Genomic DNA, 23,497 nt, shown 5'->3' with positions numbered 1-23,497 from the left:
TGTGCTCATATTTACACCGGGGTTGCTAAAAGCTTTGATTTGTATGAAAGACAAAGTGATCCCATTCTTGTTAAAGTGAACACGCATTGCAAGGTGACTGGTGTCATCACTGGGTCCAGAGGAGGGCAACCAAAATGAGGAGGACGCTGGAGCACATGACCTAGGAGGAGAGGCTGAGGGATTTGGGTTTATGTAATTCGCAGGAGAGTAAGGGGTGATTGGATAACAGCCTTCAACTATCTGAAGGAGGGTTCCAATGAGGATGGAGAGAGGTTGCTCTCGGTGGTGATGCATGGCTGAACATGGAGCAATTGTCTCCAGTTGTGCTAGGGGAGATCTAGAATGGATATGAGGAAATATCACCAGGCGGGTGGTGAAGCACTGCAATTCATTGTCTGGAGAGGGGGTGGAATCTCCATCCCTAGAGGTTTTTAAGTCCCAGCTTGACAAAGCCCTGGTTGAGACGATTTAGTTGGGGTTGATCCTGCTTTGGGCAGGGGGCCGGACTAGATGACCTCCTGAGGTCCCTTCTGGATCTAGGATTCTATGATCACTTATCAAGGGTGTGGCTGGTTGCTTTTGGAATAGGGTCTTGCTGATCAGTAGGGGAGGGGTCAAAGAAGAGCCAGGAGAATGAGTAAAGGGTTGGAAAACCAGCCTTATCACAGCAAATTCAAGGAGCTCACTCTGTTCAGTTTCCTGGAGAGAAGGTTAAGGGGTGACTTGGTCATCATCTGTCAGGGCTAATGAGACTTTGCTGGGCCTTGCGGGGAGTTGGCGCTGGGTCTCCCAGAAGGGGTGAGGCCTTGGGCAGGGCTTGGGGAGAGCAGCTAGCCGCTCCGGTCATCCCTGTGTGGGAGGAGCTAGCCTCTCTGTCATCCCTGTGTGGGAGGAGCTAGCCTCTCTGTCATCCCTTGAGGGCATGTGCCTCTGGGAGTTATGACAGTGATTTATAGGGAGTCCTTGGCCCAGGGTAGCTACTCCCTTTGCCTCCCAGCCTGTTGGTGGCCCTGGAGTCTGTACGTACCCGTGTGCAGCACTTAACGGGCTCTTCAAGCAAGGCAATAAAGACAGAAGAGAGATTGACTGGGTGGGAGTTTATACGAGACAATTGCAGGTTAGAAATGAGGCACATGATCAGTTCCAGTGGTGAGTCCCTGAGACAGGTGAACAAGGGCTATGGAAGAGTCTCCATCTCTGGCCATCTTAAAAGCAACTGGATGGTTTCATTTTTAGAGAAAAACAAGATCCGCTGTCCCCAGCCCCATGCTCCAAAGCGCGCCCCATCTTCACTGCACCTACGCTGGATCGGTCCCTGTAAGTGGGAGGCACTGAGATGTCCTGGCTTGTTATTTTTCAGATCTTCCTAGCAGTGGCTAACTTTGAGCAGAACGAAAGGGGTCAGGAGTTGTCTGTAATTTACAAGTGGAGCCACAGAACAGAGAAATTCTTCCCGTACCAGCGGATCGCCACGCACGGCGCTAGGGACTGGGAGGCCTTTGAGATTGAGGGAGAGGCCTTCCTCGCGGTGGCCAACCACAGAGAAGGTACCTAGTGCTTATTCTTCGGTAGGCGTCGAGTGCAGATGGGCTAGCGGGAGCCAGCCAGATGTTCCCCCTTCTGGAGCATGCACCTCCACAAGAGGAGTGTTGGCGGGGGGGAGATCCTGGCCCCAGTGCCATCAAAGGGGGTTCTGTCAGTGACTCGGTAAGGCAGGAATTCACCCGTAACATCCATACCCTGGATACTGAGATTCATTTCCACCTGTCGGGAAAAAGCAGGTGGAGGAGTAACTACGGGTGTCAGCTGAGGCTGATCCTTGTCATGAGACCTCACTTATCCAGACCCTGGACTGTAAATGAAGGCCATAAAACAGACTCTCTTTTACCTGCAGAACCCTCTCACCCCTTCCACCTACAGACAGCAAAGCACTCTCCAGAAACTGAGAGAGGGAAAGAAATACCTTCATCTCGGTCTTATTGGGGCAGAACCTGGGGCATGGAATGATTAAATCTTGTGCCCACAACCGTGTAAGAAGGCCATTGCATAGCAGCAGAAACCACCTCCCAGCTCCAGCCCTTTAACCACAAGAGTCTCTAGCACCTCTTAGAAGCTGGTGAGATTTTCTGTGGCAAGGAAAAGAAACGTGGCCGTGGTGAAATCCCCCGTCACAGGGAGGAAGGGTGTACAATGGTTCATTTTATCCCATGGGAAACTTCCACTCCTGCCAGCCATTCACAGGCCCAGCTTCTGCCTTGTTAGACCAAAGAAACCCCTATCCCCTGTCATTCATTGATGACTTCTTCCCTCACAGTCCATTACAATGATGGAAAGATGATGGCACAGATTAATAACAAATCCATCTGGATGATAGCGAGGCGCTAGGGAACAGTCATTATGGATTTGTCAAGAGCAAATCACGTCAAACCAACCTGATAGCTTTCTTGGATAGGATAACAGGCCTCGTGGATAAGGGGGAAGCAGTAGACGCTATATACCTAGAGTTTAATAAAGGATTTGAAACTCTCACATGACTTTGTCATCAATAAATTAGGGAAATCCAACCCAACGGGGCTACTATCGGGTGGGGGCATAACCGGCTGGATAACCATTCAGAGAGAGTAGTTATGAATGATTCACAGCCTTGCTGGAAGGGACTAATGAGTGAAGTTCCACGGGGGTCGGTTTTGGGGCCAGTTCTGTTCAATATCTTCGTAAAAGATGCAGATGATGGCATAGAGGTACACTTATCAAGTCTGCAGCGCAGGTGGGGTTTGCAAGTGCTTTGGAGGAGAGGGTCAGAATTCAGAATGATCTGGACAAACTGGAGAAATGATCTGAGGAAAACAGGATGAAGTTCAATAAGGACAAATGCAAAGTGCTCCTTATAGGGAGGAACAATCAGTTTCACTCATACAAAATGGGAAGTGACTCCCTGGGAAAGAGGACTGAAGAGAGGGATCTAGGGGCCATAGTGGAACACAAGCTGAGTATGAGTCAACTGTGTGAGGCTGTTGCTAAAAAAGGAAACATGATTCCGGGATGCATTAACAGGAGTGCTGTGAGTAACACACAAGGAGTCGTTCTTCTGCTCTACTCTGCACTGGTTAGGCCTCAGTTGGAGTATTGTGTCCAGTTCTGGGCACCACATTTTAGGAAAGATGGGGAGAAATTGGAGAAGGTCCAGAGAAGAGCAACTAAAATGTCTACAAAATGTGGTTTCTCTTCTGTCCTTCAAGGCGGCACTAAAAACATCTGAGGGAACTCTCTGAAGAAAGGTAAAAACAGATAGTGACAAGTCTATTGACAACCCAGCTGTGGTGACCTCCACAGCATGTGCCACGTTTGTCGTCCTCCCAGAAGACACACGGGATTTCATATGTACCAAGCTCAAGCTGGCTGCCGTCTTGGAAGAGAAGCTTAGAGGACCTGAGGCCCAAATATCAACCCTCCAGTCCATCAGAGAAGGTGAAGGTTCCTTGACAGAAGGCAGCGTTTAGTACTACAGGCACAGCAGGCTGAGCAGCCAGCGAAGGCGGTGCTAAACGAGGAAGAAAACTGGAAACAGGCAACCTCCAGGAGAAGAAAGCCAGTTCAGGTATCTCAGTTCCAGCAGAGATAAGCAACCACTTTCAGGCTGTCTGCAGAGGTGATACAATAGAGAATGCTGTGGCAGAGACCTGACAGGGACAGGCTCAGAAGACCCCACTGGCTGGAAGGCATGGGATGCATAGTCTTAGGGATGGGGATTTTACGACCGCTACTCCCAAGAGAAGAGACGGGTGGTGGTGGTCGGGGGCTCGCTCCTAAGAGGGACAGAGTCATCCAGTTGTCCAGACAGAGTCATTCCAGTCATCCAGACCTGGAATCCCAGGGAGCGTGCTGCTCACCAGGAGCTAGAGTCCAGGACGTCACACAGTTTCTTCCAAAAATCGTCAGACCTGTGGATTATTACCCCTTCCTACTTCTCCATGTAGGAACTAGTGACACGGCCAAAAATGACCTTGAGCAGATCGCTGCGGATTTTGTAGCTCTGGAGAGAAGGATCATGGAATATGGAGCACAAGTGGTGGTCTCGTCCATCCTTCCTGTTGAAGGATGGGATCGAGGTAGCGACCATCGAATTGCGGAGGTAAATGCATGCTTGCGCAGGTGGTGTCGGAGAGAGGGATTTGTTTTCTTCGACCGTGGGACTCTGTTTTGGGAACAAGGGTTGCTAGGGAGTGATGGGATCCACCTAACGAAGAGAGGAAAGAGCATCTTTGCAGGCAGGCTTGCAAACCTAGCGAGGAGGGCTTTAAACTAGGTTCCTCGGGGGACAGTGAAACAAGCTGTGAGGTAAGTGGGGAAGGAGGAAGGAACAGCACAGGAGGGGCCCCTGATTGAAAAGGAGAAGGTGGAGCAATCAGCTAATTATCTAAGGTGTTTGTACACAAATGCAGGAAGCCTGGGTAACAAACAGGAAGAATCAGAGGCCCTGGCACAGTCAAAGGAGTATGAGGTGATTGGAATAATGGAGACTTGGTGGGATGACTCACATAACTGGAGCACGGTCACGGAAGGGTATAAAGTGTTGAGGAAGGACAGGCAGGGGAGAAAAGGAGGAGGAGTCGCGCTGTGTGTGAGGGAGCGGTTGTGACTGCTCAGAGCTCCAGCATGTGGAGGGAGAAAAGTCTTTGGGTTAAGCTTAGAAGTGGAAACAACTGAGGTGATGTGGTTGGTGTCCGCTCTAGACCGCCAGATGAGGTGGATGAGGATTTCTTCAGACAGCTCGGAGAAGCTTCCAAATCACAGGCCCCGGTTCTCACGGGAGACTTCAATCACCCCCACATTTGTTGGGAGACCAATGCGGCAGCCCGCAGGCGATCCAGGAAGTATTTGGAGAATGTTGGGGATAACATCCTGGTACAAGTGCTGAAGGAACTGACCAGGGGCCGTGCACAACTTGACCTGACGCTCACAAACAGGGAAGAACTAGTAGGAGAAGTAGAAGTGGGTGGCAACCTGGGCTGCAGCGACCATGAGATTGTGGATTTCAGGATCCTGATAAAAGGAAGAAAGGTGAGCAGTAAAATACAGTAAAATACAGACCACTGAGTTCAGAAGAGCGACTTCGACTCCCTGAGAGAACTGATAGGCAGGATCCCTTGGGAAACAGATATGAAGGGGAAAGGAATTCAGGAGAACGGGCAGTATTTTAAAGAAGTCTTATTGAAGGCACAGGCACAAACCATCCCGATGCACAGTCAGAAAAGCAAATATGGTAGGCAACCAGCTTGGCTTACCAGGGAAATCCTTGGTGAACTTAAACTGAAAAAGGGATGCATATAAGCGGAAACTTGGACAGAAGACTCAAGGGGAGTATAAATATACGGCTGGAGAATGCCGGTGGGTAATCAGGAAAGCGAAAGCACAATTGGAACTGCAGCTAGCAACAAGGGCAACAAGAAGGGTTTCTACAGGCATATTAACAATAAGAGGGTGATCAGGGAGGGTGTGGGGCTGTTACTGGATGAGGGAGGTGACCTGGTGACAGATGATGCAGGAAAAGCTGAGCTGCTTATCTGGGTCTGGATTTAATGCATCCAACGACACTGAGGGAATTGGCAGATGTCATTGCAGAACCTTTGGTTCTTATCTTTGAAAACTTGTGGAGGTCAGGAGAGATCCCGGATGACTGGAAAAAGGCAAATGCCTATCTTTAAAAAAAGGGAAAGAAGGACAATCCAGGGAACTATAGACCCGTCAGCTTTACCGCAATCCCTGGGAAAATAATGGAGGGAAGCTTCAAGGAATCCATTTTGGCGCACTTGGAAGAGGGGAAAGTGATCAGGAGCAGTCAACGTGGGTTCACCAAGGGTAAGTCCTGCCTGACCAATCTGATTAGCTTCTGTGATGAGGTAACAGGCTCTGTGGACATGGGGAAGTCAGCGGATGTGATATACCTCGACTTTAGCAAAGCTTTTGATACGGTCTCCCACAACGTTCTTGCCCATAAGTTCAGGAAGTACGGATTGGATACATGGACTGTAAGATGGATAGAAAGCTGGCTTGATGAATGGGCTCCACGGGTAGTGGTCTATGGCTCAATGTCCGGCTGGCGGTCAGTTTCAAGTGGAGCGCCCCAAGGATTGGTTCTAGGGCCAGCACTTTTCAACATCTTTATTAATGACTCGGAAGAGGGGATGGATCGCACCCTCAGCAAATTTGCAGATGACACGAAGCTAGGGGGACAGATGGATATGTTGGAGGGGAGGGAGAGGGTCCAGGGTGACCTAGACCAATGGGAGGATTGAGCTAAAAGAAATGTGATGAGGTTCAACAAAGAAGCGCAGCGTCCTGCACCTGGGACGGAAGAATCCCCAGCACTGCTGCAGCGTGGGGACCAACAGGGTAGCAGAAAAGGACCTGGGGATTACAGTGGAGGAGAGGCCGGGTATGAAGCAGCAGTGTGCCCTTGTAGCCAAGAAGGTAAAAAGGTGAATGACATATCGAGGTGCATTAGGAGGAGCATTTCCAGCAGATCTAGAGAAGTTATTATTCCCCTCTACTCAGCACTGGTGAGGCCACATCTGGAGTACTGAGTCCAGTTCTGGGCTCCCCAGCATAAGAAGGATGTGGACCCACTGGAGTGGGTTCAGCAGAGGGCAACGAAAATGATGAGGGGGCTGGAGCACATGAGCCATGAGGAGAGGCTGAGGGGTTTGGGGTTATTTAGTTTGCAGAAGAGAAGAGGGACGGGGGATTTGATAGCAGCCTTCAACTCTCTGAAGGGGGGCTCTAAAGAGGGGGGAGAGAGGCTGTTCTCGGTAGCGATGGACGGCAGAACAGGGAGCAACGGTCTGAAGTTACAGAGGAGGAGGCGTAGGCTGGACAGTAGGAAAAGCTATTTCCCCAGAGGGCGGCGAGGCGCTGGGATGTGTTACCTAGATACGTGGTGGAATCTCCATCCCTAGAGGATTTTAAGTCCCGGCTTGACGAGGTGAGCCCATCAGGGAGCGGGGGGGTAGCAGGGGCAGAGGAGGAAGGCCAAGGATTAGATTAAGCCAAGTGTGCAAACGAGCCCCGACAGCGACCCAGCCCATTCCCAGCCCGGTTCGGCCCGCGTGCTAACGTGCCGCACTGGGGCTGTTCAGCTTGGAGCACAGGAGGCCGAGAGAGGGCTCGGCTGCAGCTTTCCTGTGCCTACACGGGCGTTAGAAACCATCGTGCTCGTACCGGAGAGCGCCTGGAGTCCATTTCCTTGCACACCTCGCTCGCTCTCTCCCTGCTGCCGCAGCAACTCACCGCAGCAGCCGGCAAGGCCGCTTCTCTGCGGTCGGACAAGGGAGCTCCTCGCAAGCCTGGAGAGAAGGCGGGTTCGGACCGGCGCGTGTGAATCGCTGCGCTGCTCCGGAGAGGAAGGGGAGAGATTTTTCAGCCTCCTCTCTATAAATCAGCCCAGCTCCCCCCCCCCCACGTGCCCGGCTCTGCAGCAGCGCGGCCCAGACCCACAGGCGGAGGGGCTCAGAGGCCCTGACCGGGGACTGCACCCTATGAAAACTATCGGCCCTGCGGCAGGAGGAGCCCTGCGTCGCACCCCCTCTGGGAACCAGCCGGCCAGTCGATTGCCCTCAGCGAGTCTCAGCGGAGAGAGGTTGTCCCGGCCGAGAGCCCCGTTGCGTCCCAGAGCACGTGCTTTGCCCACGTGTAAGGTGCCTGGCGGAGGGTGAGAACCATCCCTAACCCGCGTCGATAGTGTTTGTCCCCGGCTGCTGACTTGGCCGCGTGAAAGACGTGGAGATCCGCCGCTGCGCCCGGACTAAAGCGCTCGGCTCTTTCAGTTCATTCCTCAGGGTCGGTCCCTGCCGATGCCTCTGCCCGGGCGGTGTCCTTAGTCTGACCGGGCTGGAGAACAGAAACTGGGTTGCGATCTCACGAGTTAATTTCAGTCCGGTTGCAGACGAACCCTCCTCCGCACGTCGGAACTCCCCGGGGAGGGAAGTGCAGGAACGAGGCTTACTTGCAGGGGAGCTTGGTTGCGCTGAGCCCAGCAGACCAGCTTGTATCCGGCGTTCTCGTCGGGCGTCCCGTGCAACCAGCAGCCCTTTTGCAAGGGGAAGCCGCCACTCTCTCATCGCGGAGATGCCCAGGCGGGGTCCTGGGAGCACCCTCTCAACGGCCTGTGGTTTTGTGCCGCATTTTGAGGCTGGTGCAGCTGCGTGTGCTGATGGACCAGAGCTGGGCTGAGCTATTCCCAGCCGGCTGCAGCGCTTGTGCATCGTGGGGAGGCCGAGAGGCCGGCTCGAGTGAGCCCCTGGCAGCGCCGCGATCCAGGGGAGTGTGGCGGTGGAAGCTGAGTAGCTCCGCAGAGGAGAGGCGCGACGGATGTCCGGAAAGCAGGCCTGGGGTGCTGCTGCGGGAGGCGAGGAGGGGGTGGAGAGCTCTCCCCCTCCGCGTGACGGTGGCAGAGGGACGGCTGGCAGCGCTTGGCCGGCCTGCCCGCCTCTCTGCGGTGCGCACAGCTGGGTGTCTGCCTCCACGCCTGGCTGCGCCTCGCGCGGGGAACTGCGCTGCCAGGTGTGGTGTTTGGGCAGGAAGCGTTCTTGCTTGCGCAGCGGGCTGGCAGCCCTGCAGCCCAGGGGCACTCGGCACAGCCGGGCCCGACGGTCACCGCGAGCAAACCTCGCATCCGGCCGGGGCAGCTCCACCCTCCGGCACGGCTCGAGCAGGCTCTGCGCTGGGCTGGGCTGTTCTCCGCCTGGCTGGACGCTGCTCGCAGGCAGAACTCGCGCAGCCCAGACGCGCCCTTCGGCGTGCGAGCTGGGAGCGCCACGGGCGGGGGCAGGCGGGATTGGACGGCGGCGCCCGTCTCCGGGCGCACACCGGGAAGGTCTCCTCGGTCCGTCCTGTGCAACGGAAGGGACGAGCTTTCCTCGGGGCTCTCGCACGCCGCAGGGCCTCACCCGCTCCAGGGGGCACATCCCCGCTGCCCCGTTCCCTGTGCAGTGCCGCGTTTCGGTGGGGTCCAAGCACCCAGCTCCGGAGCTGGACGGCTGCGCCGCCGAGGCGCTGCTAGACTTGCCCCAGGCAGCGGGGAGGTTTCTGCACAGGCCTTGCTCACTCCTGGGCGGGTGAATGCAGCTGCTGCTGGGTTCCACCCGCCACCTGGTCGCACATGTGCCTCCACTGCCTGGGACAGACGAGTCCCTCAGGGGCTGTTAGGGGCTCCCTCCTCCTGCCCTCCCTGCAGGCGCGTCACCTGCCCCTTCCCTCCTCTGTCCTGTTACTGTCTCGTTTCTCCGTCTGCTGCCCTCTCCTCCTCCTGTCGCTCCCAGGGGATAACCACAACATCGGCAGCGTCGTGTACCGGTGGAACCCCAGGGCTGGGCTTTTCGAGGCCAACCAGACCCTTCCTACCTCCGGAGCCTACGACTGGGAGTTTTTCACCGTCGGACCGCACTCTTTCCTGGTGGTGGCCAACGCCTTCAACGGCACATCCACGAAGATCTGCTCCCACATCTACCTCTGGCTTGGGGGCTCCTTCCAGCTCTTTCAGTCAATCCAGGTAAGACGCTGCTGTTGGTCAAACTGGACTTCCCTTTCCAGTGAGCTCAGTGGGGCCTCCCCACGGCGCGAGGCCAGTGGGCGCTGGTCCTTCACGGAGGCGCCTGGCTCCCCGCTGGGGGACGGAGCAGGAGCGTCTCCCATGCAGGGACCGGCGAAAGCTGGTGAGAACATCCCCTTCAACACGGAACTCGCTGCGACCTGTTCTGCGGGTGGGCCCCCGGCCGACCAAAATCAGTGCTGAGAACTAACGCAGCACTTTGCTTCCACCGGAACGTCTTCTCCAGCTTGGTTCTCTCTTCTCCTGGGCTACGGGACTGGCATGGCCTGGCGTCTCTCCCCTGCCTCGCAGGGATCTGAGACAATGCTAGGGGCTAAGCGCACAGAGCAGCCTCGGAGGCGCAGCCCTTGTGGGCTGCAGTACGGCCAATAACAAGCGGTCCTGCGGCACCTCCAGGACCGACAGAGGCATTTCCTGGGCAGGGCGCACTTCTGCCAACGGCAATGGGGGGGACGCACCAGGTCCAGGGTTTCCGTAGCAGGGAGTGGGGTGGGGGGAGGTAGGACCAGGCGGCTGAAACCAACGGGGGCGGTGCCAGGCACGTCTGGGGCTGCGGGGAAGGCGGTGCCCACCCCCCGGTGGGTTCCCGGGCCAAGACTCGGCCATCCGGCCAGAGGAGAGCAGGGGGTGGCTCTTTGCTGCCCACCTTCGCAGCCGCTCCTCCTGGGCGCTGCCCTGGCCTGGAACCACGTGGCCAGCACCCGAGCCCGCAGGCTCCCCAGCTGCGTCGGCTCGCCCTGGCTGCAGAGCTGGGTCTGCGCACCGCCGACGGACACCCCGGCCGCCGGCACTCTGCCCCTGGCTGCGTTGTCGCCGCCATCCCACGGGGCGAGGCAGCCTCCGCTGAGTCCTGGCAGGGGTCGTTCTGCCCCGTCCCCACCCCCTGGAGGCGCTGGGCGGCCAAAGCAAGAACACGGCCCCGGGCTGGGCTCATCCGATCAGCGCGCGCGCGCAGCTCCCAGCGCAGCCGCCTGCGTGCTGAGCGCGGCGTGCAGGAGACCAGCTCCCGGGGTCTGGCGGGAGCTGCAGCGAGCTTTGCGCCTGCTGACGAGCAGCCTTTATTCCTCACGAGCCAGGCCGGGGCCCAGAGACGAGCGGGAGCCACCGGCTGAAACCAGCCGACCCGCCCGCCCCCGGCGCGTTGGAAGACTCAGAATCGCTGCAGTTGGGCCTTTGCTCGGTGCGGGGCGATTTTTAAACCCGCGCAGCCTGTGCTGCAATGGCCGTGTGGTCCGAGAGGAGTCCCGGGCTTCCCGGGGCACTCCGGGACAGGAACGAGCCAGGTCCCAGCAGCAGGACGTGCTTCAGGGTGCTGGGGGAAGGGGCGCTGTTTTTCACGGGGAGCAGTTATTCTCTAGGGGTTTCTTCTGCCTTTCAGAGACGCGTCTTTAACCAGCTCCAGATTGCACGCAGGGAAATGTGGCAGCTGCGTCCTCACAAGGTGGAGACGCATTTCAGCCCCAGACACGGCCCCCGGCCTGGGAAGGCGGATCTCTTTTTAAGGGGACATTGCAAACTCCCAGCTGGGTTTTGAAATTTGCCTCGGGGATTTGTGAAAGTCCCCAGCCCTCCCAAAGCAGCAGGAGCTAAAGAAAGGGCCAAGTCCAGAATCAGAGCCGAGCTTGCTCCAGCCTCAAAATCCAATTCCCCGAAAGTTGATCCTCCCAAGCGTAAAGTAGCCAAGAGGTGGCTGTGTTAGCCTGGAGCTTCGAGAACAGCAACAAGTCTTGTGGCACCTCTAGTCTATAAGGTGCCACAAGACTTCTTGTTCTTCCCAAGCGTGTCACTCAAACAGGTCGGGCTTCCTGTCTGTCTGCTTCGCAACAGGGGGGAGGTCATCAGGCAGAGACTGTGGCGGTGCGAGGAGGACAGTTGTCCTTCCAAAGCACCTGCCAGAATCGCTTCTCTTTCACGGCTTTGCTCACGTTACTTTGTGAGTTGTGTCTTCGGGATCACCCTCTCGGAAACAGCGCACACGACGTTCATTCCTGATCGCCCTGCAGCATCACAGTGCTAAGCTGCTGGGGAGGAGCGGTGTCGCATTCTGCAAGGCTTTCCTCTTCCCGTGCGACACCTCCCAGCTTCCTGAGGTCTTGGAGGGGCAAATTGTCCCTGTTCAACCCAGTGGTCTTAACGCTCTGCACTCACTGTAAAGAGACTGTTGAAGTAGAGCCTGGGCTGAAATGCCCTGCGGAAAGGTGGGCTCCAATGGGCTGACGCGCACGTGGGTGTTAAGTTTGAGACAACCATTGAAACAAGCCATAGAAATTTCAGCCTAGAAGGGACTTCAAGAAGTCACCCAAGTCCAGCCACCTGCACTGCGGCAGGACCACATAAATTGAGACCAGGCCTGGCAGGTGGTCATCCGACCTGTTCTCAAACACGTCCAGGGATGGAGATTCCACACCCTCCCTTGGAAGCCTGTTTGAAAGCTCAGCTGCCTCAGAGCTGGAAAGGTTTTCCTAATGCCTCACCGGTGTCCCTCGCTGCTGCGTTACCACTTGTCCTACCTCCTGTGGACACGGAGAACCGTCGAGCCCCATCCCCTTCACATCAACCCTTCACGTGCTGGAAAGCTGTTCTTGGGTCCCCCCTCCACTGTCTTCTCTCCAGCCTCAACACATCCGCTTTTTTTTAACCTTTCGTCGGATTCAGGTTTTCTAAACCACTCCCCTCCCCCCCGCAGTGGTCCACATCTTTCCTGAGCTGATCCATGCAGAAGAGGACACTGTGGCCAGCTGGGGACCTCGACAGCATCAAGTCAAGCAGGATAACTACATCCATTTTTGCAACTACATCCGTCGAGGACTCGAACTCAATTTGTCAGCCGCTAAAATCCCCAGGGTCATTTATCGATAGAATCGTAGAACACTCGAACTGGAAGGGACCTCGAGAGGTCACAAATCGAGATCTTCCCCGGTTTGTAGTTGTGCATTTCGGTTTTCCTTCCCGAGTGAAGTACTTGGGACTTGTCTTTACTGAGTTGCTTTCAGACCAGTTCTCCAATCTGGCCTGGTCATTTTGAATTTGACCCCCCCGCCCTTGAGCGCTTGCAGCCCTTCCCAGCTCAGCGTCAGCTGCAGATCTGACAAGCACGTTTCCCACTCCCTCACCCGGGCCGTTAGTGAAACGATGGAGTAACACTGGATGCAGGACCCCGCTGCACATGTCCTCCCGGTTGGACAGCAAAACACAGAGCATGGGCTTTCAACAAGTCGTACACCCGTCTTGTAGTAATTGTTCGTAGCCCCCATTTGCCTGGCTTGTGAGAAGGCCGTGCAGAGCGGTGCCATGGGCGGGGGGGCGGCGTGAGAGGGCTGGCTAAAAGCGAGAGAAATCTGACCGCTGTTTGGTTTCTTCCATCTCGCCCTAGACGTTTGGCGCTGCTGACTGGGAGGTCTTTCGCATCGGAGGTCGAAGCTTCCTGGCTGTGGCTAACAGCCACAGTTATGACAGTGGGACGGCAGCTCCGAACAGCGTCTACGCCATCAACTCCTCCATCTACGAGCTGAACGCCACGGCGCAGATGTTTGTCAAGTTTCAGGACCTTCTCACCTACAGGTACCAGCGCCCCTTGCTGTGCAGAAACGTCCACCCAAGGCCCCGGCCCTGAAGGGGGCTGGTGAGCCTTGCAGGGCCTGGTTCCGCTGACCCCGCCATGTGCTTGCTCCTACCACAGCGCTCTGGACTGGGAGTTCTTTTCTGTTGGAGACGATTATTTTTTGGTGGTGGCAAACTCCTTCGACGGATTCACCTTCTCCGCGAGCAGCGTTATCTACAGGTAGCGCCGGTGCCTTCTTGCCACGGGGGCAATCCGTCAGTGGCCCGGGGGGGTGCGGCTGAACAGACGGCTCAGCAAGCCGGAGTGGTTCACTTCGCCCTGGTCTGCTGCGCTGCTCTGCACAGCTGCCAGCGTTCCCTGTAAGCTGGGCAGGAGCGTTTCACATGCTGTCCAGGTGGTTACCGAGTGCCCGCAGCCAGCCCCGGGTGTTTCTGCTAGTGGGGCACATTTATTCTGCACGGAAAGTGAGAGGGCCGTTTGATGGGGGCGGGTTGCCCAGAGCAGAGCACGCAGGAGCTTTTCACGCTGTCCCTGGGCTCCTGCTGTCCGGCTGCGGAGGCGCACCTCTGAATGGCCCTCGCGCAAAACGAGCCTCCTGCTGCTCCACGCTGAGCTTGGCCCCGCCAGCCGAAAGCCGCAAAACCGGGCCCTGGCGCCGGAGGAGGAGCCAGGTGGTGCCGTCTGCTGCTCCCTTCTGGCCAGTGGAAGTGCTGGGTTCACTAGTGGGGATCCCGCCAAGGCTGTTCCGACTGGCTTTCCACAGCTCCCACCTGACCAGGCTCGGGACCAGGGCTGTGTGGGCCGCAGCCCCGCCCCTGCTGCCCCATCGCCAGCCTGACGGGGGCTGCCGCCACAGCTGGGCTGCCCTGCACCTCAGCTGGGCTTGTGCAGAGGGGCTGATCCTGCCCACTGGAGCCCGGACAGACCGAGGCCACCAAATCTGTTTTCTGAGGTCCACCCCACCCGCCCACCAGGTCACCGCCGGGTGACTTTTCCACCACCAGCCTGGTGCTAAAAGGCCCGGACTCCCTGGAGCAGGCACCTGGCCTGTGGGGCGGCAGAGCACGCGGTGTCTAGGGCCGAGCCCCCTGCACCGCAACCTGCCTCTGCTCCCGTCCCATTCCAGCGGCGGAAGCGGGTGATGGGGGCCAGAAGGGGCGCGGCTGTGTCGAGCCAATGCATCTTTGCGGGCCAGTATTTCCTGTTTGAAATGGCTGGCTGGCTGCACTGCAGCCCTAGGTGTGACTGCCGCCCGCACGGACGTGCCCGAGCTAGCTTGGCCCAACCAGGGCAGCCTCGCGGTGGGCGCTGCAGGAGCGAGCTACGCCCACCCCCGACGGCAGCGGAGACCTCCCGTCAGAGTCCCCAGGGTGGAGAGCTGCCAGCGGGCGCCTTAGCCTGTCTCCTCTGTGCTGCAGGTGGCAAGGCTACGAAGGCTTCGTCGCCGCTCACCGTCTCCCGACCTTTGGCTGTCGAGACTGGGAAGCCTTTCGCGCCGCCGAGGGCGCCTACCTGCTCTACTCCAGCGCCAGGGAACCGCTCTCCAAGGTGCTGAAGCTGAAAACCATCTGACCGCCCGTTTGCTGCCGGGAAGCGGGGGCCGACCCAGGCCGGAAAGCGCCTTGCCTGGCTCCGCTGGGCTGAGGCTTATCCCCCCTGCAGGAAATACGCCGGCTCGGGAGAGCCGGGGAAGTCTGCGGCTGACACAAGGCCCTCGGTGCCAGACCCCTGGGCTGGCGGAGCAATGCGCTGCACAGGGCCTGGGTGGGTGGGGGACAGGTGGTTCTCTAGCTCCCTTTTCCATTCCTGCCTCCGGGAGCTGGCTCGGCGCAAAACGTAGAGCAGCCCTGCGGCCTAAGGACCGGCTGTGCCGCCCAAGGATCATCAGTGCGTCACATTCCGCCTTCACCTCCCCGTGCCTCGTGTGCGCTCTGCCCCGTGCACGCTGCGGTGCCCTGGGAAAGCCGAGCTGCTCGCTCGCCATCCCGCTGGACCGGCAGGGGGGACAGACCCTGTGCCAGGGCCAGTGGAAGGGGCCTGGGTCGGTGCACTCACCGGTCCAGCGAGTTGGGCTGCTCCTGCTGCCGGCAGCCGACCTGCAGAGGCGCCGTAAGAGTCCGGTCTCTCCCAGCTCTCTCCTGGGACATCCTGCCCCTGCAGCAGGACATGCACCCCAGTGGGGCAGCTGGGCTGGGGGGGAGCTGCCAGCAGCGGGTTCCGGGCAGCTCCCCCGCCTGAGAGGCGCCGTTCAGAACCGCCCCTTGCAGCGTGGGTGTGGGAGCAGCGGCGGCTGCAGTGAGTGTTTGCCGTGGGCCAGCCTAGGCGGGGAGGGCAGCTGGGCCACGTTTGAATGGTGCTGCAACCCCCCCCCCCCAGTGCCTCTTCCACCTCCCACTGCCGCAGCCCTGCTGGCCCCTGTGCGCTGCCTGGCCCAGGGGTGCAGACGAGCAGCAGGCAGGTCCGCCAGCCCCTGGGAGGGTTGGGTGCGTCTTCTCGGGCTCCCCGGTCCTGGGGAAGCCGACAGGGGCTGCCTGGCTGCTCTGCCGGCTCCCTGGGTAAGAACCAAGCGCTGGCGGTGGGGCAGCCGGAGACGGTGTTGGGCTCTGGGGGCAGGGGCGCGGAGCCGGTCAGGGCAGCTCCAGCCCTAGATTAAATGACACCACCCAGCAAGGAGCATCATCGGGGCACTGCCCTTTGCGTGCCTCGTCCGCCTCTGCTGCAGGCCTGCACCAAGGACTTGGCCCTCAGCGCAGGGGCTGACTTCCTAGAACAACGCCACCCACCAGCTGCTCTGTGGCTCACAGCCCTTCCCATCCTAAAGGCTGGGCCCAGTCGGCTCAGCTGGGTAGCAGCCGAGGGATGCCTTGGCCTGGGAACGTGGCGATTCTCCCTGATTTGACCCTCTCAGCACCGCCCCCAGAAACCTCCCGTATTACACAGGGCCTGAGCCGGCAGCCAGGACACCGGGCTTCTCAGTGCCCACTGACCTTGGCCAAACCACCTCCCACCTCTCTGCAGGGTCCGTCTTTCGCTCGGTGTCTGCTGCCCCTAGCACGACAGGAACCAGCCCGCAGCCCGAGGCGCTCGGGAGTGAGACGAACGCTCCTTCAGCCAGCCTCTTTCGTACCGTATCTGTGTGAGGCTGGAGAAGTACAAACTCCCAGCCCCCAGAGGACACAGCCGCGGTGTCTGCTGTGAGCACGGGGCATGTTTTAGAGCCCCGTGAAAACACCTGCGCTCTCGCTCGTGGGAGTGCCAAACATTTCCCCCTCACCTGCAAACCCAATGCATTGTAGCGGCTGGTTAGCGCCGGGCTGCCGCTACAAGCCCTGAGCTGGCCAGACTGTGTTTGCTTCGTGCAATTTGCTTGAGAACAAATTCCCTTAGCAGAGCTGTCGGCAGCGCGTACAGCAGGGTCAGCTGCATGAATTCCCTGATTCCGCCCTGTAATGTCCTCGCTTGCTGGAAACAGAGCCAATCTAGTCCAGTCCCCTGCCCACAGCAGGGTCACCCCCACTAAGTCGTCCCAGCCAGGACCTTGTCAAGCCGGGACTTAGAAACCTCTAGGGATGGAGCGTCCACCCCCTCCCTCGGTACCGCATTCCAGCGCCTCACCTCCTTCCTGGGGAAAGAGTTTTCCCTAATATCCAACCTACACCTCCCCCTCTGTGACTTCAGACCGTTGCTCCCTGTTCTGCCGGCTGACATCGCTGAGAACAGCCTCTCTCCACCCTCTTAGAGCTCCCCGCAGGCAGTTGAAGGCTGCCACCAAATCGCCCCTCACTCTTCTCTTCTGCAAACTAAATAAGCCCAAATCCCTCAGCCTCTCCTCATGGGGCATGTGCTCCATCCAGCCCCCTCATCATTTTGGTTGCCCTCCGCTGGACCCGTTCCAGCACATCCACATCCTTTCTGTACAGGGGGCCCCAGAACCGGACACAATACTCCAGATGAGGCCTCACCAGTGCCGAGCAGAGGGGAACAATAACTTCTCTGGATCTGCTGGAAACGCTTCTCCTAACGCACCCAATGTGCCATTAGCCTTCTTGGCTGCAAGGCCACACTGTTGACTCATATCCAGCCTCTCATCCACTGTAATCCCCAGGTCCTTTTCTGCTGCAGAGCTACTTAGACAGGCGGTCCCCGGCCTGCAACAGCGCTTGGGATTCTTCCGTCCCAAGTGCAGGACTCTGCGCGTCACCCTGTTGAACCTCATCAGATTTCTCTCAGCCCAGCCCTGCAGACTGCGCCTGCTGCAGGACGGCTTGATTATAGCCCAGCCAAAGACGGGCACCGACCGCTCGGCTGGCTGCAGACGCTGTAGGGCAATGGAGCGGTAGTTAATTAATGAATCCCTCAGCTGCGGTCGCCTCCTGTTCTGTGCTCGGGCTGCCTTGCTGCCCTTCTCCCTTCCTGGGCCCAAGCGGCCGCCACGCTTCACAGAGGAGCCAGCGAAGGGGCACGTGAGCTTGTGGAGGAGCCCAGAGGACGCTCGGCCCAACTCAGAAGGTGAGGGAGAGGCTGGACGCCCCCCACTCCCAGTGTCTGAGAACTAGGCCGATTGTCTCCTGGGGGACTTACTGTGCGTGGCAGAGGCCAGGGCTGGCTGGACTCGGTGGGGGCCAGGCTGGGTCCAGACTGGACAACTCGGGAACACCTCGACCCGGGCCAAGACCGCCAGTCTGCAGCCAAGCCCCCCTCAAACAGCCACCGGGGCCACCTCAGAGCCGGCCCAGGCTGGGCTGGGGGGCCAGCAGAGAGCGAGCCAGAGGAGGTGCTGAGCTGGCTCTGTGCACTGAGCCTGCAACACGCCCACCCTGCAGCAGCCCTGGTGATAACAGCTCCCAGAGCAGTGCCCCAGGCAAGGGGCTGCCCGCCACTGCCCCCAGGGGTCAGCTCCAGCAGGGCTGCCAGCTTCCTGCCTGCCCAAGCCCCTGCACACCCCAGCAGCCCTGTGATTTCTCGTCCTGGGAGGAGCACTGGGAGGTCGCTGAGCAATGGGATGGGGGGGAAGCCAGCGGCTTGGCAGGCTGGCAGGGCGAGACCCCCTGACTGAGAGCCGGGCCCTCCTTGCAGCCTACATCCCGGGGTGCAAACAGGCCAGCGCTGCGGGCAGCTGGGGCGTGAGCTGCATTTCTGCTCTGAGCAGCCAGGGCACGGGCCCGGGCGCCACGCCGCAGGCGGCCCCAGGCCTTGGCGTATCACCAGTCGCTGCCCCCCCCCGGCCTGTGTGTGTGCCACCCCACAGGGCCGCCCCCCCGGCCCGTGCCACACCACGACCCAAGCCACGGGGCAGTTCAGGCTGACTTTACTGAGAAAGGGCCGGTTAGAAAAGCGCCCGCATTCGGGTGCCAGCCTGAGCGGGGCGTCCCCGGAGCAGAGCAGGCACTTGGGTGGGAATGTAGGAGGCCGCTTGCTTGTGAAAGCCGCCGGTCTGCGGAGGGCGGCGGGAGGCTGTCGGAATGGCCACCGGGCCTGCGTGTCCGCCGTTAGCGCCCGGGGCTGTGAGCGAGCAGCTCGGCAAGCTGGAGGCAGGCGGGCTGGCCGGTCCCTGGGAGCCCAGCCTGGGCAGAGAGCTTCTGGCGGGTGCCGAAGCGTGGGTGGAAACAGCAGGGCCTGCCTCACTCCTCCCTGGCTCCCACCTGCCCAAGAGGGACGAGCATTGCTGGCGGGCCTGGGAACGGGTGCTCAGGGCTCCTGCCGCTCAGCCGCTTCGGGGCCAGCCCATGGGGGCTAAGCCCCTCAGCAGGGGCCGAGGGAGGCCTGACATGGCCACTCCTGTTCTCCCGGGCTCACCCTCCCACCAGCAGCAGGGCAGGTGTGGGGGTCCTGGGACAGGCCAGGGAGGTGGGGAATGAGGCCCCAGCCAGCCGCCAGCCTGGGGCTCTGCAGGGATGCACCCCACAGGCCGAGTTGCCCCTACCCCTCGCGGACCACAGCACCCCGCGAGGCCCAGGGCCGGCTGGGCCCCCTACCACAGCCAGGACATGAACTGGGGACAGTGTGGTTCCTGCTCCCAGCCCTGCAGCCACCCTCCGGACCGGTACCCCTGCAGGCAGGCCCTCGCCGCCAGCCTCCTGCTCCAGCCAGGCCCAGAGCCCTGCGAGCCGCACCTGGCGGGTGTGTACACAAACACCCACCTATCCCCAAGCCGAGCTCGTGGAGCAGCCCCTCCTCCAGAGACGGGCCAGGGTCGCCCCAGGCTGCGCCCACCCTTGGCTGCATACACAGAGGGTCACATGCCCATAGTGAAACCAGACATCAACGCCCCATTGTACCTTACGTCCAGAACACTTGTACAGACAGTAACCGGCTAACCAGCCCCCTAGTAGACAGTAACCGGCTAACCCGCCCCCCAGACAGACAGTAATTGGCTAACCCGCCCCCCCCAGACAGACAGTAACCGGCTAACCCGCCCCCCAGACAGACAGTAATTGGCTAACCCGCCCCCCCCAGACAGACAGTAACTGGCTAACCCGCCTCCTCCCCAGACAGACAGTAATTGGCTAACCCACCCCCCAGACAGACAGTAACTGGCTAACCCAGCCCCCAGACAGACTGTAACTGGCTAACCCGCCCCTCCAGACAGACAGTAACTGGCTAACCCGCCCCCCGCCACAGACAGACAGTAACTGGCTAACCCACCCCCCCAGACAGACAGTAACTGGCTAACCCGCCCCCCCCCAGACAGACAGTAATTGGCTAACCCAGCCCCCAGACAGACAGTAACTGGCTAACCCGCCCCCCGCCACAGACTAACACACACACACACACACACACACACACACTGGGGGCGCTGTCAGCATGGTAACTAACACACACACACACACACACATATACTGGGGGCGCTGTCAGCATGGTAACTAACACACACACACACACACACACATACTGGGGGCGCTGTCAGCATGGTAACTCACACACACACACACACACATATACTGGGGGTGCTGTCAGCATGGTAACTAACACACACACACACACACATACTGGGGGCGCTGTCAGCATGGTAACTCACTCACACACACACACACACATATACGGGGGGCGCTGTCAGCATGGTAACTAACACACACACACACACACATACTGGGGGCGCTGTCAGCATGGTAACTCACTCACACACACACACACACATATATATACTGGGGGCGCTGTCAGCATGGTAACTAACACACACACACATATACTGGGGGCGCTGTCAGCATGGTAACTCACTCTCACACACACACACACACACATATATATACTGGGGGCGCTGTCAGCATGGTAACACTCACACACACACACAAACACACACATATACTGGGGGCGCTGTCAGCATGGTAACTAACACACACACACACATATACTGGGGGCGCTGTCAGCATGGTAACTCACTCTCACACACACACACACACACACACATATACTGGGGGCGCTGTCAGCATGGTAACTCACTCTCACACACACACACACACATATACTGGGGGCGCTGTCAGCATGGTAACTCACTCTCACACACACACACACACACATATATATACTGGGGGCGCTGTCAGCATGGTAACACTCACACACACACACAAACACACACACATATACTGGGGGCGCTGTCAGCATGGTAACTCACTCACACACACACACACATATACTGGGGGCGCTGTCAGCATGGTAACTCACACACACACACACACACACACACACACACACACACACTGGGGGCGCTGTCAGCATGGTAACTAACACACACACACACATATACTGGGGGCGCTGTCAGCATGGTAACTCACTCACACACACACACACACACACACACATATATATACTGGGGGCGCTGTCAGCATGGTAACTCACTCACACACACACACACATACTGGGGGCGCTGTCAGCATGGTAACTAAAACACACACACACACACATATATATACTGGGGGCGCTGTCAGCATGGTAACTCACTCACACACACACACACATACTGGGGGCGCTGTCAGCATGGTAACTCACTCACACACACACACACACATATATATATACTGGGGGCGCTGTCAGCATGGTAACTAACACACACACACACATATACTGGGGGTGCTGTCAGCATGGTAACTCACTCTCACACACACACACACACACACACATATACTGGGGGCGCTGTCAGCATGGTAACTCACTCTCACACACACACACACACATATATATACTGGGGGCGCTGTCAGCATGGTAACACTCACACACACACACAAACACACACACATATACTGGGGGCGCTGTCAGCATGGTAACTCACTCACACACACACACACATATACTGGGGGCGCTGTCAGCATGGTAACTCACACACACACACACACACACATATACTGGGGGCGCTGTCAGCATGGTAACTAACACACACACACACATATACTGGGGGCGCTGTCAGCATGGTAACTCACTCACACACACACACACACACACATATATATACTGGGGGCGCTGTCAGCATGGTAACTCACTCACACACACACACACATACTGGGGGCGCTGTCAGCATGGTAACTAAAACACACACACACACACATATATATACTGGGGGCGCTGTCAGCATGGTAACACTCACACACACACACACACACACATATATATACTGGGGGCGCTGTCAGCATGGTAACACACACACACACACACACACAGAGCTGGCAGGATGGTACATACCCTCCCCCCACGCACACACGCTGGGGGAGCTGTCAGCATGGAAACTAACACACACACACACACACAGGGAGAGCTGTCAGCATGGTAACTAACTCATGCACACACACACACACAAACCGGGGAGCGTGGGGACACACACACACACACACACACACACACACACACACAGCGCTGGCAGCATTGATTGTCACATTTTTTCCAAATATCTCCAGCCACCCCCCCCCCCCCGGCCTTTAACCCTGGGCGCTCGTGTGTGGGTGCCGGGCTCGGCCTGGTGACCGGGGCAGGACGTGCCGTGCCGAGCTGAGCCGAGCCGAGAAGGAGTGAGCCGGCGCCGGGGCTGCAGGGGCGGCTGACCCCTCTCTCTGTGCAGGAGCAGGGGCCCTGGCTCTGGAGTCGGGGCAGGGCCATGCGCTCTGGGGCAGCTGTTTGCGCCTGGCCCCGGGGATGCCCCGCTGGGTCAGTTGCAGGGTGGGCGCTGTGTGCTGCTGGTGCTGAGCAGACGGCGGCCGCTCGGCACCCTAACGTCTCCGCACGCCCTCCAGGCATGAGCGGTCCTCGCTTGCCGGGACAGCACCCTCGGCGAGCAGGGCTGCGGGCTCTGCGCTCTCACCTCCCGCGGGCACCAGGCCCAATCTCGCGGTCCCCGTGCGCGAGGAGCAGCCTGCCGCGGGAAGGCGGGAGCAGGAGCGGGGCGCTGGCTCCCTGCGAGCTGCTGCCCGCTGGCCAGGCGGTAACAACGTCCATTGTCGCGATTCTCGCAAATGTCCCGTTAAAAACCTCGCAGAAAAGCGCGTGCGACCCGCTCGGGGGCGGCTCGCTGCCCAGCCGAGACACTGCGCGGCGCGGCGCGGCGCTGGGGGCCTGCGTCACAGCGCCGTGCTGATGCTCTCTGTGGGCACCTGGGCGCTAGGCAGGGATTTAAGGTATTCCAGGTGCTTCCTGGCGTCCTCCTGGTTGTGCCGCACGTAGTACACCACGTAGGTGATGACCATGGCGAACCAGCCGAACATGGTGATGAACATGGCCACGTCCGTGGTCTTCTGGTGGATGTTGCAGAAGTTGACCCCAGAGTCCAGGACCTGGATCAGCGGCTTCCCGACGAATTCCTCCCGCACGGAGGTTTGGCAGGTGATGTCGTTCACCGACTCGGGATCCAGCTTGACTTCCCAGAGCACCTCCTGCAACGCGCACTCGCAGTGCCAGGGGTTGTTGGACAGGCGGATCTTTGCGTTGAGCTTGACTAAGGCTTCCTTGGGAATGCTCTGAATGAGGTTGTTGGACAGATCCAGCGTCCGCAGCCCGTCGGCGACGCCCCGGAAAGCTGCCAGGTCGATCTTCTCGATGGCGTTCCTGGACAGATCCAGCTCCTCCAAGTGGCTCAGGTGCTTGAAGGCGTTGTTGGGGATCTGGGTGATTTTATTGGCGTCGAGCTTCACGAACACGGCGTCTCTGGGAATGTCCTTTGGGATTTCGTCCAGGTGCTTGGAGCTGCACAGCACGGCCATGGCGCCCGAGTTCCCCGTGCACTGGCAGGGGTGGGGGCAGGAGGTGCCCGCAGGAGGGGCGCCCAGGAAGAGGCAGAGGAAGACCCCCGTGGCCAACAGCTGTGCCAGGGAAGGGGCTGGGCGTGCTGGGAACATTCTGCTCAGCAT

General features: G+C 58.9%; 2 protein-coding genes across 2 annotated transcripts in view; one reads left to right on the top strand and one right to left on the bottom strand.

Annotated features, from left to right (window-relative positions):
* TSPEAR (thrombospondin type laminin G domain and EAR repeats) overlaps positions 1-14,741 on the top strand; it is a 29,190-nt gene extending 14,449 nt beyond the window's left edge. Inside the window, exons 8-12 of the mRNA XM_075004470.1 lie at positions 1,361-1,547; positions 9,318-9,547; positions 12,981-13,168; positions 13,287-13,388; positions 14,588-14,741. Coding sequence (XP_074860571.1) covers positions 1,361-1,547; positions 9,318-9,547; positions 12,981-13,168; positions 13,287-13,388; positions 14,588-14,741 — 861 coding nt within the window. The remainder of the gene's footprint in view (positions 1-1,360; positions 1,548-9,317; positions 9,548-12,980; positions 13,169-13,286; positions 13,389-14,587) is intronic.
* Positions 14,742-22,711: 7,970 nt separating this feature from the next.
* Positions 22,712-23,497, bottom strand: LRRC3 (leucine rich repeat containing 3). The gene has a single exon (XM_075004591.1). It carries the CDS (start codon positions 23,495-23,497, stop codon positions 22,712-22,714), a length of 786 nt encoding a protein of 261 aa, XP_074860692.1.

The sequence above is a fragment of the Carettochelys insculpta genome, chromosome 10, assembly GCF_033958435.1.
Source record: "Carettochelys insculpta isolate YL-2023 chromosome 10, ASM3395843v1, whole genome shotgun sequence".
Classification (NCBI taxonomy): domain Eukaryota; kingdom Metazoa; phylum Chordata; order Testudines; family Carettochelyidae; genus Carettochelys; species Carettochelys insculpta.
Note: the sequence above shows the minus strand (reverse complement) of the source record. Positions and strands in the feature narration are given on the sequence as shown.